General features: G+C 40.6%; 1 protein-coding gene across 1 annotated transcript; it reads left to right on the plus strand.

The window, feature by feature from the left end:
• The first annotated feature begins 435 nt into the window (after positions 1 to 435).
• Positions 436 to 10,869, plus strand: LOC126498795 (membrane-spanning 4-domains subfamily A member 6B-like). The gene is made up of 7 exons (XM_050137694.1): positions 436 to 616; positions 2,563 to 2,725; positions 3,880 to 4,014; positions 5,802 to 5,858; positions 8,215 to 8,415; positions 9,311 to 9,412; positions 10,229 to 10,869. The coding sequence occupies exons 2-7, from the start codon at positions 2,579 to 2,581 to the stop codon at positions 10,322 to 10,324; spliced, it is 738 nt and encodes a 245-aa protein (XP_049993651.1). The 5' UTR covers positions 436 to 616; positions 2,563 to 2,578; the 3' UTR covers positions 10,325 to 10,869.
• The last annotated feature ends 1,999 nt before the right edge of the window (positions 10,870 to 12,868 follow it).

The following is a 12,868-nucleotide window of genomic DNA, read 5'->3' on the forward strand; positions in this document are numbered from 1 at the left end:
AGTATAAATAAACAAATTCTATAAGTATTGTAATATGTTCAATTATTACAATTTATTATATATTATTAAATAGTCCCTCAAAACGTAAAGTTATGATTACTATTATCATCATACTTTTTTATATATGGTGAAATGTTTTAGCATCAATATTACTATGACTGGAAATACCACTAGCAATCAAGATAGTTCATTAAATACTACTTAAAATCAAAACAGGCCTGGCAAAGTCACTTTCTCTCATCTTCACGGGCTTCCCCAGCTTGTTGCTGTTCTCTGTCTAACACTTTGACAAGTAAGGTTCCAGAACATAGACTTGGGCATTACTTGGAGCTGGTGGGTGTTGGTGATCACACCCCACAGGCTCCCAGCACTGGTTCTAGTCATGATTTTTCTGAGTTTCTGGAAGTTACTGAAATAGGAAGTATGGCTGCATTGACATGGTCAGAGTGTGTACTCATTCCATCCTGCGTGGCAGTGAACACTGAAAGAGGAAGAAGGGCTGGGGACAGTCAGAAGTTCACCAACAGGAACAAGATTCAGACCGAGAGAATCCAGCATTAAAAGCTCTTCGGATCCTGAGGGCCCAGCTTGGGAGGACTGGGAGGCACACGCACAGGTAGGCAATCCCGAAGAGGTTTCTGCCTGTGCAGTACTCTCTTTCTCTTTCTCTTTCTGGGACTTTGATAAGGGGAACTGCTAATGCTCATAGAAGCTCTGGAGACACTGGGGCACTTCAGACATAAATGGGAGAAGGGAAGAGGCATCTGGCTTACCTCTGTCCCTGTTCTTTCTAGCTGCATGATCTTGGTGGTCACCAACCTATGGCCAAGTGACTATTGGGAGCAGAACTCTTGCACCTGCAAAGGCTCTCAGGCCAGTCACTAACTGGGCAGCCTAAGGGCTGAGAACAGCATAGGGAAAAGAGAGCCAAGCTGATGTTTTCCTCTTGGCTTAGCTGCTACTCATTAATCTATTGATATTTTAATTATCATCTGCCACCCCACAAGCCCTCAGTCAGCACTCTGCTGACCACTCAGGCCATTACCTGTCAGGGCTTCCAGTTCCACAGCCAGGCTCTGCCACTTCCACATTGGTTTGAATTAAGTATCTCTGTCATTCTGTTAACCAATGAGATTCAGAAGTCAGAGACTGGGGTGAAAACTAGCTAGCACACAGAGGCCGAGTAGCAGCTAGCTGACCTTACTTTTTGGTCAGAAACACTGCAAGAGACCAGTCCCTTCCCTCCTGGCAGAACCAAGTTCACACCCTTTCCTTCCTGTGTGTCTTCTCTATCCAAGTTGCGGGCTTCTTTATGGCCAATTCCAGCCGACTAGTCATTGACTGCTCACAGATTCAAGGCATAACTTTATTGGGCAGAATTGGGAGTGTCAGAGTGCGATCAAACTATTGTACAACGTCAACCTGAGCTCAAAAACCAATTCCACAGACAACTTGGTCCTTCCAACTAACAAGGACATGGTTCTGACCTTGAACCTCTGGACAAGACTTCAGGACTTCTCACACCGCTGCATTTCAGCTGCTTCTCCATGCTGAAGAGACTCAGACCCAGGCTGCCATTGGCAGAGGGGGAAACAGGGAGAGCCAGAGAGAGCTGGGGTGCAGTACCCAGCTGTGTATAGGCAACTGATTAACAATAAGTACTTTAAATATTATTTAACATTGATCTTATGCCACTGAACAGAGCGTGGATTACTTCCACATGTACATCTAACTTTGACTCTGGATTTTCTTTCTGATTATGATTTTATTAATTAGCAGAAAGGATTTTTTTCAAGGATTAAAAACACTACACGATCACTTCTACTAAAATATGACAAAATATAAAAGGCTAATTCTATACGTGGTACTATTAGACTCACAATACCAACAAATGGGATTAAGTATTTTGAATGGTATGTAGCAAGAATTGGAAAACTATGAAGGCTGAATTTTAATATCTCATGACCAGAGAGTAACGTGAGGATGATAGTCAGCCGATAAAGAAAATGCACTTAAACTAGGCAGAACTGAGCTCCATTTTACAGATGTTGTGTGAATTTTAGGTGTGGACATAGGAACTCCTGAGGATTCATGCTGTCTCTCCATATGATGTGTTTATTATCAAAATTTTGTGGGTGGGCCTAACATCATGGGTAAAGACCTCAGGAATCGATGTGTTTTGTCTTTTATTTCTTGGAAACACCAGTTTTGTCTAGCAGAAGACAGGCCAAGAATACAGGAAGGTTTACAGTCTGGAGGTGGCAACAGACCCTGGGAGCATAGATTGGTTTGTTTGTTTGTTTGGATTTTATTGTATTCAAAGTAAAGCATTTAGTTTTTAATTAAAAATTCATACAATATAGTCTAATCGTCCCTTCCCATTCAACTTTATAACTTCTCTCTCTCTCTCTCTGTCTCTCTCTCTCTCTCTCTCTAGAAAGCAAATACAAACAACCAAAAATAAATCAAAACCAGTCAAACAAACAAACAAATCAACAATGACAACAAAACAGTACAATGAGCACAATTCTTTTTAAGAGCAAAGCACATTTTCTCTTCCAGCCCTGGAAGCTCCATCATGATCCCACAAGTAGTGACCAATGAGACTGTCACAGTGATTTCACCAAATGGAGTTAACTTTCCCCAAACAGACAAACCCCAGCCAACCCACCAGATGCAAGACAACCTGAAGAAATATCTAAAGGCAGAGATCAAAGTGATTGCGGTAAATCCAACTCAGAACACTTGGAGTGGGTGGAGGGCAGAGAAGGAAACACTGTGTCTTAGGATTAAAAAATAGATTTTGAGAATGAAAAGCCTTCAGTTTTCACAAAATGATCACAAGAGTAGTCTGTAGACCAGTAGAAAACCCTTGGCAAGATGTATATATCTCTAAGACTTTCCACAAATTAACAAGTATTTTTCCTTATTGCAAATATGAGTTACTGAGATGCTGTTGTTTAATTTATTTTTTTTCATTTTTAGAGTGTACTTGCTAGTATTTTATTTTTTAAAATATTGTAGATACATCCTTGGTGCTCACTGAGTATAAAATACCTTTCTCCCCTTTAGGGAGAGGAAGCAGCACAAAAAGACCCCTGGATTTCCTCTGTGTGTTCTACCCAGATTTATTAAAGGCACTCTTTGGGGGGAAAGGAAGAGTATGAGAAAGAACATATATTTGTGCTGTGAGGAAAGATAAGGCTGTTTCTCAGTGTCGTCTGTTCTAACACTATCTGCAAGGGTCTCTGAGTTACCCAGTTTCCGAACTGTTGGCCTTGCCTTGGGCATACCATCATCTGGATTCCTTTGAACTACATGCAACAAAAATTTAAAAGTTGCTTGACAAAGTGTACAAGAACCGTGAGTCTGTGAGGTGAAGGAGGTCAGGAAGACAAAAGTGTCCTTCTCCTACAGAGGCTAGGGATCCCTAGAAGGGACACCTGGGCGGAAGCGGTTGTAGAGCTGGGCAGAGAGGCTGGCTCAGTGTGGTGTTCTGTGGGTTCTGGGAGATGTGGCACCCAGAGGTTTCCATTAGAATGTGCTCAGAGTGGAAGGAATTTCAGATTACTCTTCTCCCCACAAGAAGGAGCAGGAGACTTGTTAACTAAGGGCTCACAACTTAGCACCAGCCAGGAGATTCTGGGAAATTTCTTGAGCATGCCAGGGGTTCATGAACAAAAGTAGTTGAAGATGGCCTGAGGCTGTGGCAGGGCCACATCTCCTCCAGAAGGAACTTCCCTCACCTCAGAGCTATTGCAGTGTCTGTGTGCTTACAGTGACAGTGTAGAAGGTGACAATTCATGAGCACCATGGGAGGAGTGGAGAGGTCCCATTGTCATTGCTGGTTTTAATCTCCCATCTCCTTTCTTTCAACAGGCAATCCAGATCATGTGTGGTGTGATGGTGCTGAGTCTGGGCATCATCTTGGCATCTGCTCCACACACCGCACACTTTAACGCAGTGATTTCTGTCCTGTTAAAATCTTCCTATCCATTTGTAGGAGCTGCGTGTGTAAGTAGAGTTCTGTGGGCACAAGAACAGAGGATGCAGGCAGCAAGGCTTCCACTCTTAGGCTCTGGCTTGTTGAAGGCACTAAGGGTGATAGACTGGAAATTCCTCAGAAGCTGCTCCATGTCTGGGGTCAGGAGGACATGAAGGTCCTTCTCTCAGAGCACAGCTCCCCTCTAGATAGGTAGAGTAGTCTCGTGCACAGGTGAGGTTTCCTATCCCTATGATTTCCTGTCTGCCTACTACAGCTCAGTAACAATCTTTCCTTTCCTGCATTTTATTTTCCTATGCATCCACAGCTCCACCTTTTCCTCATTTTGTTCCAGTGACTTCTGCTTTAGCCATCTCACACCAAGACACTGTCTGATTTCACCAGTTTTCCATGAGTGTCCTTTGTCCTGGGTTTCATTCAAAGACCCTGCATTCCACCAGCTGTTCTCTCTCCAGAGCCTCCACTAGACTTCCTCATTTGGATTGTCCCAGACCTTTCTTGTCTTTGGTAACTTTGATGGTTTCTCAATAAGCCTGGTCAGGATTTTTTTTATGAAAAATCTTAAATTTCAATTTGTCAATATTTTCTTAATCTTTTACTGAGCACCAAATGGTTCAGGTGACAGCAGTGTCTTGCCAGACTCTCAGGGTCCTTGAAGGTCCATACTATTTCCATCACTTCATGGCTGACTGAACCCCTTACCAGGGGCTGATGTGGTCAGGGCTGTGACTTTATTTTTCTCTTCTTTCCATATTGTGTTCTTTCCATATCACTAAGCATCCCTTGCATTAGAAGAGACTCTTAGTGCTTTTCTCGGCAGTCAACTGCATGCATGGGATGCAAGGCCCTAGGAGCACAGAGATGAAGACCCGGCATTTATTCATGTGAATAGGCTGCTTAACTTTCGAGAACAGAAATTACAAAATCTCTACCCTTCTTAAATTTCTAAAGCATGTTTGCTTCTTCAGTTTCTTTGATTTATTGGATGAGATAAAGTAATTTTGATCTTATGAACCATGGTAAGCGCTTCTCACCATCCAACTTTATGCTTCCTCTGTTCTCATTTACCTTGTTACTCTGTAGGACCAGCCACTGAGAGTGCTATTTCTTGTCTTCTGTGTTTGTTAATATCTTTCCTTATTTAAAGAATTAAAACAAGTGCAATTTTCTCTCAAAGTATTACAAAAACCTGAGAGAAAGAAATTCATGTAGTACACCAGCATCACCTAGACACCAGGATGATGGTATGATGTCAGGCAGGAGCATGACAAGATATGGAAAGTATGGACCAACATCCTAACGGAAGGTAGCTCAAAAACTCCTCCCTAAGATTCTGGCAGACTGAAAATTGCACATTAAAAAGATACTTTAATATGTTCAAGTGAGAGTCACTGAGAGAAGACTGCAGGGTTTAAATAAGAAAACCAGAGTGGCACAGCAAATGAAAGAGGGGACAAACCCCATGGCTATTTTCCTGTCTCTCCCTGGAGAGCAATGCTTCAGGATCTAAATATCATCTAATTCCAAAATGTCCCTTTCCAATCAATGAAATATGTTTTTATTTCCTCTTAAGTCTTTATTTATTTTAATGGTATATAATTCTACTCTTATCTACCTTTCTTGTGTTTTCTAAACAGTATGTGAGCAAAGGGACTCCTCTGAGAGCCCAAGTGTAACATTGGTCATTTGTTCCTTGAGGCTTTTCCCATGGAGGTTTGTCATGAACCCCAGAGAGTGACACTTTCGTCACTTTGTACATATAAATTGACCTGACAGCATTTTCCTCTTATCTGAGCAGTTTATCATCTCTGGAATTCTGTCAGTCAGTGGGGAGACAAAGTCAACGAAGCTTTTGGTGAGTACAAGAGCTTTAATCCTGACCTGGTGAGGTTGAACTCAGGGAGCACCCATCAGGGCCCTGCTTTTCACACTGAAGTTACAAATAAGATCTTGCTCTATTTGTGAGCTGATTCTGGGTTCTCCATATCCTTATATAGAGCACATTCTTCCTATTACAGTGACCAAACTTACAGTGTGCTTTATGTCTGAGACCACGGCCAACAAAGATCATGTAAAACTAAGTTCTTATGATCCCATTGAGTAGGCAACAGGCTACAATGATTAATCTTGATCACCAACTTGACATGCCAGGAAGCACCTTGGAGATTAAAATGCACACCTCTGAGGTTCTTCTATAGGGTCATCCATTAGGATAAAGATTCAGGTGGAAAAGACGGGAGAAGGTAAAATGTGCTTAGCACAGATGTCCTCTCATTCTGCTTCCATGACCACCAGGACCACCTTGCCGTGAGCTGCTCTGCTCTGCCACACCAGCCCACTCTTGTGGGATGAGACACTGAATCCGTGAAATACATTGTGTTGCTTAAGTTGTTTATGTGTGAAGTATTTTATCATCACAATGAAAAGTCTAACACAAAAACTTTAAAATTTTTCTCTTCGGTAGTTAAGTTATGGTCCTTATTTTTAAAATAAGCATTTGCTGTGGGTATACTATATAATCTCACCATTTTAAATGCGTGGAAAACCTCAGACAAAATGTTCACATGAGAATCATCTTTTATCTAGATCTCCATAAAGGTAATGCTTTTGCTGGGCTTGAGTAAGCATTTTTGACCCGAAAAGCAGAATATTTGAATCATGAAAGTCTCAATAGTTATTTGTTTTGGCTAAGAATTCAACTTTACCTACTTTTAACTAATTCTAGTGGAATACTGAAGTCACTGGGAGAAGAAAGATGGACTATAGGAAGAAACTTTTGAGATTTATAAAGATTCACCTAGCCATCAGTCAACTCACGTTCCTCAAGGAGTTGACTCAGGAAGCCATGGGACAGAATGCCATGTGATGCAATCAACAGCTTAGGGACTTATTAGTTAAGATCTGACTAAACCAATCTCTACAATACACAGAGTATTGATTACTTTTCTGTTGCCATGGTCAAATTCCAGGAGTAAAAGCAACCAAGGACATAGGTAGTCTCTAGACAAAATAAGAATGAAAGACACTTACCTATGCTCAAGAATGATCTTGTCATCCTGTGTGTGGAGCCTAAAGAAGATGGCCAACTAGAATAAACCTAGTCTGTTCTAGAACACACGACCAACATTCTGATTGCAGCTGTTGTTAGAGGATTCCAAGAATTAGACTTTAGTCACTGTTTGTGTGAAGTAGCACCCAAAAATGCCAAATTCTGAATGGTTTATATTATTGGCCTAAAATATAAGTGTGCTGAAATTAAGTCACACTCCAGTGTAAGACATTGGGGCACACCCTGGAAATTCTTACCTATAATCATATCCTTTAGACAAGTCTTAGCTCAATTTTCACTTTCCTATGTTGAGGAAGAAAAGAAGTCATTATTGAGAAAAGTTTATTAATTTTGCTGACACTATAAATGTAGAGATGAATCCAAAGTGAGCATTGGAACTGAGTACTCAAGAACAATGAAAGTAAAGGAACTCTGGCACCATGGCCTCAGTTTACCAACTTCTAGTTTCATCCTGCTTCTCTCTGCCCCACTGTTTCTACAAGTGACAACATCCTTTGTCACATGTCTAGATTTCTGCCTACAGCCATCACAATGAGGCCCCAGTTACAGCCAATCCTAAGCCTTTTCAGACTGCAAAGTCTACCTGACACTGAGAAAGAGTCCCCACAATCACCTTTCTTAGAGGTTCTGAGATCTCACAGCGTCCTCTGCCTGGGGATCAGGTCTTTTATATGTGGGTCTTAGGCCACATCAAATCCAAACTACAGTGCTGACAATGTTGAGGGACAAGGAACACACTGGTGTCCGCACCTCATTCTTTGTTCCCACTGTCTTGAGAACTTTCCAGTTTTGCATTATGGTGTAATGGGTGATTTTGCCAGGGGAATATTTTATTTCTTTTCATTGTAATCCTATTTATGCACACAATTACCACTTACATTTTGTGTTTTATGTATTGGCAGAGCCAATACACATGATAGAGGCTGGTTAAAGTGATCTGATCAAATATCATCTAGGAAATGGAGCCTAGGAAAAATAAGGAAGGAAAACTACGGCCTCTCCTCTTTCTAGTGAAAACAACTATGAGTTAGGGAGATGGAGAAACAAATTATAAATCCCTCAAGGCTAAGGAAGACAAATTAAGAGAACAGGCGCAACTTTGTGGGAAAGACGAATGAATGAAACATGTTGCTCATTTCAGGTAAAGGGCAGCCTGATTACGAACATCCTGAGTATTTTATTTGCTTTCATGGGCATCGTTATCATCTCTGTCAACCTGGCTGGTTTGCATCCTGCCTCAGAGCAGTGTGAGCAGAGCAAACTTCTTAGACCAACCGAGCCGTATCACTACAACCATCCCCTCGACAACAATGACTGCCCTAGCATCAAGAATGTTCTGACTGTGAGTATTCCTCAAGGCTCACGTAGCTTTTGGAAAAGAGTGGTCTTCCCATAGCTTTTGAAATCCTCTCACCCTATCTGGTTTGAGACCTTAGGGGAAAGGTCAGGGCTGAATAAAATAAATGTATAAATAAACAAAGAGAGGGTTGAATATATTTTCTGGGACAGTGTCAAGATAGTGGAGGCGTGCGCTAACACATCTCAACCTGTGTGTGAACAATGGAAAAGTTTACAGCATGGCATTTTTTCCTATCAAGCAGCCTTCATGAACCTTAGGACAAAAGTCATGGGCTGTGTGTTATTAACCTAGGCCCTTCTTCGTAATGGTTTGTGATGTTACAGACTGTAGAAACTGGACTGTTTCTCTGCCTTTTACCATCACGCAAAAGGCCAAGGAAACACACTCTGAGGAAGAAGGTTCTATCAATGCTGACTTTTAAAAAGATGCTGCACTGTCAGAACCTCACTAACCCTCACAAGTCTCTGTGGAGGAATTATGACACACGTTTGAGAAGTGAGCAGACAGAAGTCAGAGAAGCAGAGACGTGCCCAACCTAGGAGAGCCAAGAGCAGGAGCCCCTGACTCTGTCCTGGCTCTCACTACTCACTTCTGCCCCCTCACTGAGTGAACAGTGTAGTCAGGGACCCAGCACATGTCCCAGGAGAGAAACAGTGGCTTGAAACAGCTTTGGTTTAGTTTGGCTTCCATCCACTTCCCCTCAGGGAATGAAGGGCTCAGGCCTTGATCTAAGCCTGGGTTTGGAGGGATCCATTTCCCTTCTTCATGGTGTCCTTTCTTCACTCTCTGACGGTGGAGATGGTTTCCTCTCTATAGTCACTTCCCACCAAGGCTTCTGCTGGTTCAGTCACCCCAACTTCTCCTCTCCTGAATTTAGGGAGTCATTTCACTGATGCTGATCTTCAGTGTGTTGGAGCTTGGCCTGGCAATGCTCGCTGCCATGCTGTGGTGGAAAGAGGGTCACTCTGACTTCTCTCGGGTGAGTATGCTAGAGGCCTCTGGGAATCTTGTCTTTGTTCCTCTAGGATGTGCTGCCCTATGCTGCCATGAATGACACAGGAAAATCAGTCACCATGACGTTAATGTCAGGGCGTTTGGACAGTGACATAGGGCAGTAAATGAAGGGGTAGAAGGCGATTGAGTAGCTGACAAGGATTATCTGGTCATGAAAACAGGTGACCCTAACACATCACCTGCTTCTTTCCTTCCCATTTGCAAACAAAGGAACTGAGGCTCTGAGAAGTTAAATGTATTTCCTGAAATTATGCTGAGTTTGCCTGTGTTCAGGATGCTGGAGCCTGGCTACCTCCCTTCTAAATAGGGCTACTTTCTCCTACAAAGACTAGTCTCATTACAAGCCTTGACTTGGTAAAGATCAATGACACACTTGAATGGATTCAGTCAGCATCTTAGGTTCTACTTCCTTCCTTCTGATATTAAATTTTTCTTGCATCCAAGATGTTAAGCCAATGATGTTTAATAATTGCATGTAACCCTTCTCAGCCAGCTCTGAATGCATGTCTTCAGTAATGGAGCCAATAGCTGTGCTCTGACCAAATCCTTAGTTAGAATGTTATAATGAAGATGAGATGATATACATCAAATATGTGCATAACTTAATAATGTGCTACTCTCATCTTGGAACAGCTATAAGTTCTATGTATCTATAAAATTGTTTTATATGTAAATGCATCTATGTATCTACCTTCCTATGTGCATATGTATATAAATGCTTGTGTGTGTGTAACATATATATTCATTTGTAGTCTGAAACTGAATGTTTTCTTTATTCTAGAATGTGATTTTCCTCTCTCGTAATGCAAATAATGAATCCGGCATGGAATCAAAGTCACTTTGTAACCCTGCATATGAGCAAAGATTAGTTTCTTAAGAATAAAAACAAAGTTAGAAATACAAAGCAGAGAGTTGATCTTCAAGATAATGCAGAAAATTAAACCATCACAAAGCAGCAATGCTTAAGCTTCCTAAATATAGTTGCTTAAAAATTGATTATCAATAATGTGTTGAATAGGTGTATTCAGTGACATGCTTGATTTTCATGACTTTGGCTTCAGCCAAAACTCAGACCTACAAAGAGTGGCCAAAGAGCCCCAGATATTTCTTGGAAAATTAACAGAATGTTTTAGGAGATCTGGCGGAGCAAAGGGGAAACATTTTCTTGTTCCCTTCAATTAACTATAATAGCTACCATATGATCTTTGCATTCAGAATTCCTGAGCTGGCATGGGTCTTTCATCATAAAAATTTTATTCATTAGTACATAGAATCAAGTGACCTGCAATGAAGTCTCAAGAACTGTACATGTTATTTCTTTCTAAATGAAACATTTTTCTGATTTCGTGATCTATTTGTAAGGTTTTTTTTCTTTAAGCACAGATCAAGACCCCTGTGATACATAAACACATTATTTTGATATTCCTTTGTTACCTTTCAATCAAAAAAAAAGGCATGGGAAAGGCAACTAGAAATAAACCTCTGGGGTGTGTGTGTGTGTGTGTGTGTGTGTGTGTGTGTGTGTATTTAACTGAATGTGAATGAATATTCAAGTTCAGCGATTTATTTTTGAGGTGACAGATAACATACTTATTTCTAGGATTACCAAGGCAAGTAAGAGACATTTCTTCACTTCTTATAGGAGGCTTGACAGATGCCTGAGAGTTTAAGTGTATTGATTAGTCATGTAGAAGACCTGAGTTCCATTCCAAACACCCACATGTCAGCTCAGAAACATATGTAGCTTAAGGTTCAGGAGATTTGACACCCTCTTCTGACATTTGTGGGCACTAGACATGCATGTGGTGCACAAACATACATCCATGTAAAATATGCATGCAACATAAAAACTTATTAAAAAAGAAGTTTGTAGTAAAATACAAAAAGTGAAGAATGAGAATAAAGTGAGGATCATATTGTCTAAGCCTTCCAGGTCTATTTGAGTCCACACTAAAAATTAGTTAATCTTACTTTCTCCCTAAAAGCATTTGTAGAAGAAGACTGCCTTTCTTTGAGACATGTCCCCCAGCCCTGGCCTCCTGCCAGTCATGTGACTCATCTTGCTTCAGGAAAGGAAGGAAGGATGACCACCTAGAAATCAAAGTTGGTGTTTTCAGCATTGCATCATTGCATAGCTCAGTTGTCACTGTTAGCATCAAAACTTCCAAACCTCTTCTGAACAAGGAAAAATCATTACCAATTCTGCAGAAACTAAGAGGACTTAAGGTCACATAGAGAACACAGTTGTGCAAACACTTTATACAAATAAATGAAATGAGAACAAATGGTAGTAAGATAAAAATAATGAAAGCAACCAAAATAATTACCACAAAAGAAATTAAAATATGGATGCTCACGTAAGAAGTGAAGGATGGGACAGAGTCACCAGAGAAACTCAGGCCCAGAGCGCTTCACGGGTGGATTAATTTCCATATTTAAGAAGAAATAAACCAATCATGTGCAAATGAATTTTAAAAGAGAGTATAGGGTATTTCCATATTATTCTTTGGCTTTAGTGTTCTGACATCAAAGGCAGAAACATTAGGTGAAATGATAGATATGGAAGAATTCACTTCTAGTCTTCAATCCATTCTGTGGCCCACTCTTGTCACAGTGTCAGTCACAACCCGGGCACAGGTCTCACCGTGCGGGACCTCCTCTCTGCCTTCTCACAGCCGGCCCACACTGGCATCGGCCGCATTCCTGTGGCATCAGTAGGCTTTGAGCATCACAGTCTGTGTCTTTAAATGACTACCTCTTTCATAGCGCTGTCAATAATTTCGTAAGTTAGTGTTGGTTTAACTAAATTTTCTCGTTCATAAATAGTCTCATGTTTAAGCCAAGCTGTAAAGATTTTTATACAAATTAAAATTTAAACATTTTCCTTCAAGTATTGTGCTTTGCCTTTTCTGTAAAATTAAATTTTATTCTGCTGTCATATTGTCTATACTTGTGTCTAATTTATGTATTTAAAGAGTTTACACATTAGTAAATATCTGTGTATATATATATATGTATATATGTAAAATATATACTCATTACTTGGGGTTTTCTTTTAAAACTATGAGACTTCAACTCAGGTACACAAATGAATACAATACTAGGAATCTGAGAAATCATATAAAAATCCCTCCAGTACAAGGAAAAAACAGTAGCTTCTTTTTTCTTTCTTTCTTTTTTAAAATTCTTCTTAGAAATGTGCCAAAAAATTTTATTTTTTGAGCAGAGAACATATTTGTTTGACTATATTTTGTGTGTGTGTGTGTGTTTACCCAGACTTGCATGTGTTCTAAGATGTACTCCACCACAGGACAATGTGTGTCCCCAAGATACTATGGGTGTTAAATGAGTTCTTAGGACAGATGTGATGCGATGTGGTCGTGGTGCTGGTGTGTGTGTATGTGTGTGTGTGTGTGTGTGT

Source organism: Alexandromys fortis, unplaced genomic scaffold, assembly GCF_014885135.2.
Source record: "Alexandromys fortis isolate MF-2015 unplaced genomic scaffold, M_Fortis_MF-2015_v1.1 scaffold_3, whole genome shotgun sequence".
Taxonomy (NCBI): Eukaryota; Metazoa; Chordata; class Mammalia; order Rodentia; family Cricetidae; genus Alexandromys; species Alexandromys fortis.

Bases quoted from the DNA above. Each gene is read 5' to 3' on its own strand.
- LOC126498795 (XM_050137694.1), top strand. From the start codon at position 2,579: ATGATCCCACAAGTAGTGACCAATGAGACTGTCACAGTGATTTCACCA. The intron at 2,726-3,879 runs GTAAATCCAACT...TTCTTTCAACAG, and splicing joins CAGAGATCAAAGTGATTGCG to GCAATCCAGATCATGTGTGG. The intron at 9,413-10,228 runs GTGAGTATGCTA...TCTTTATTCTAG, and splicing joins GTCACTCTGACTTCTCTCGG to AATGTGATTTTCCTCTCTCG.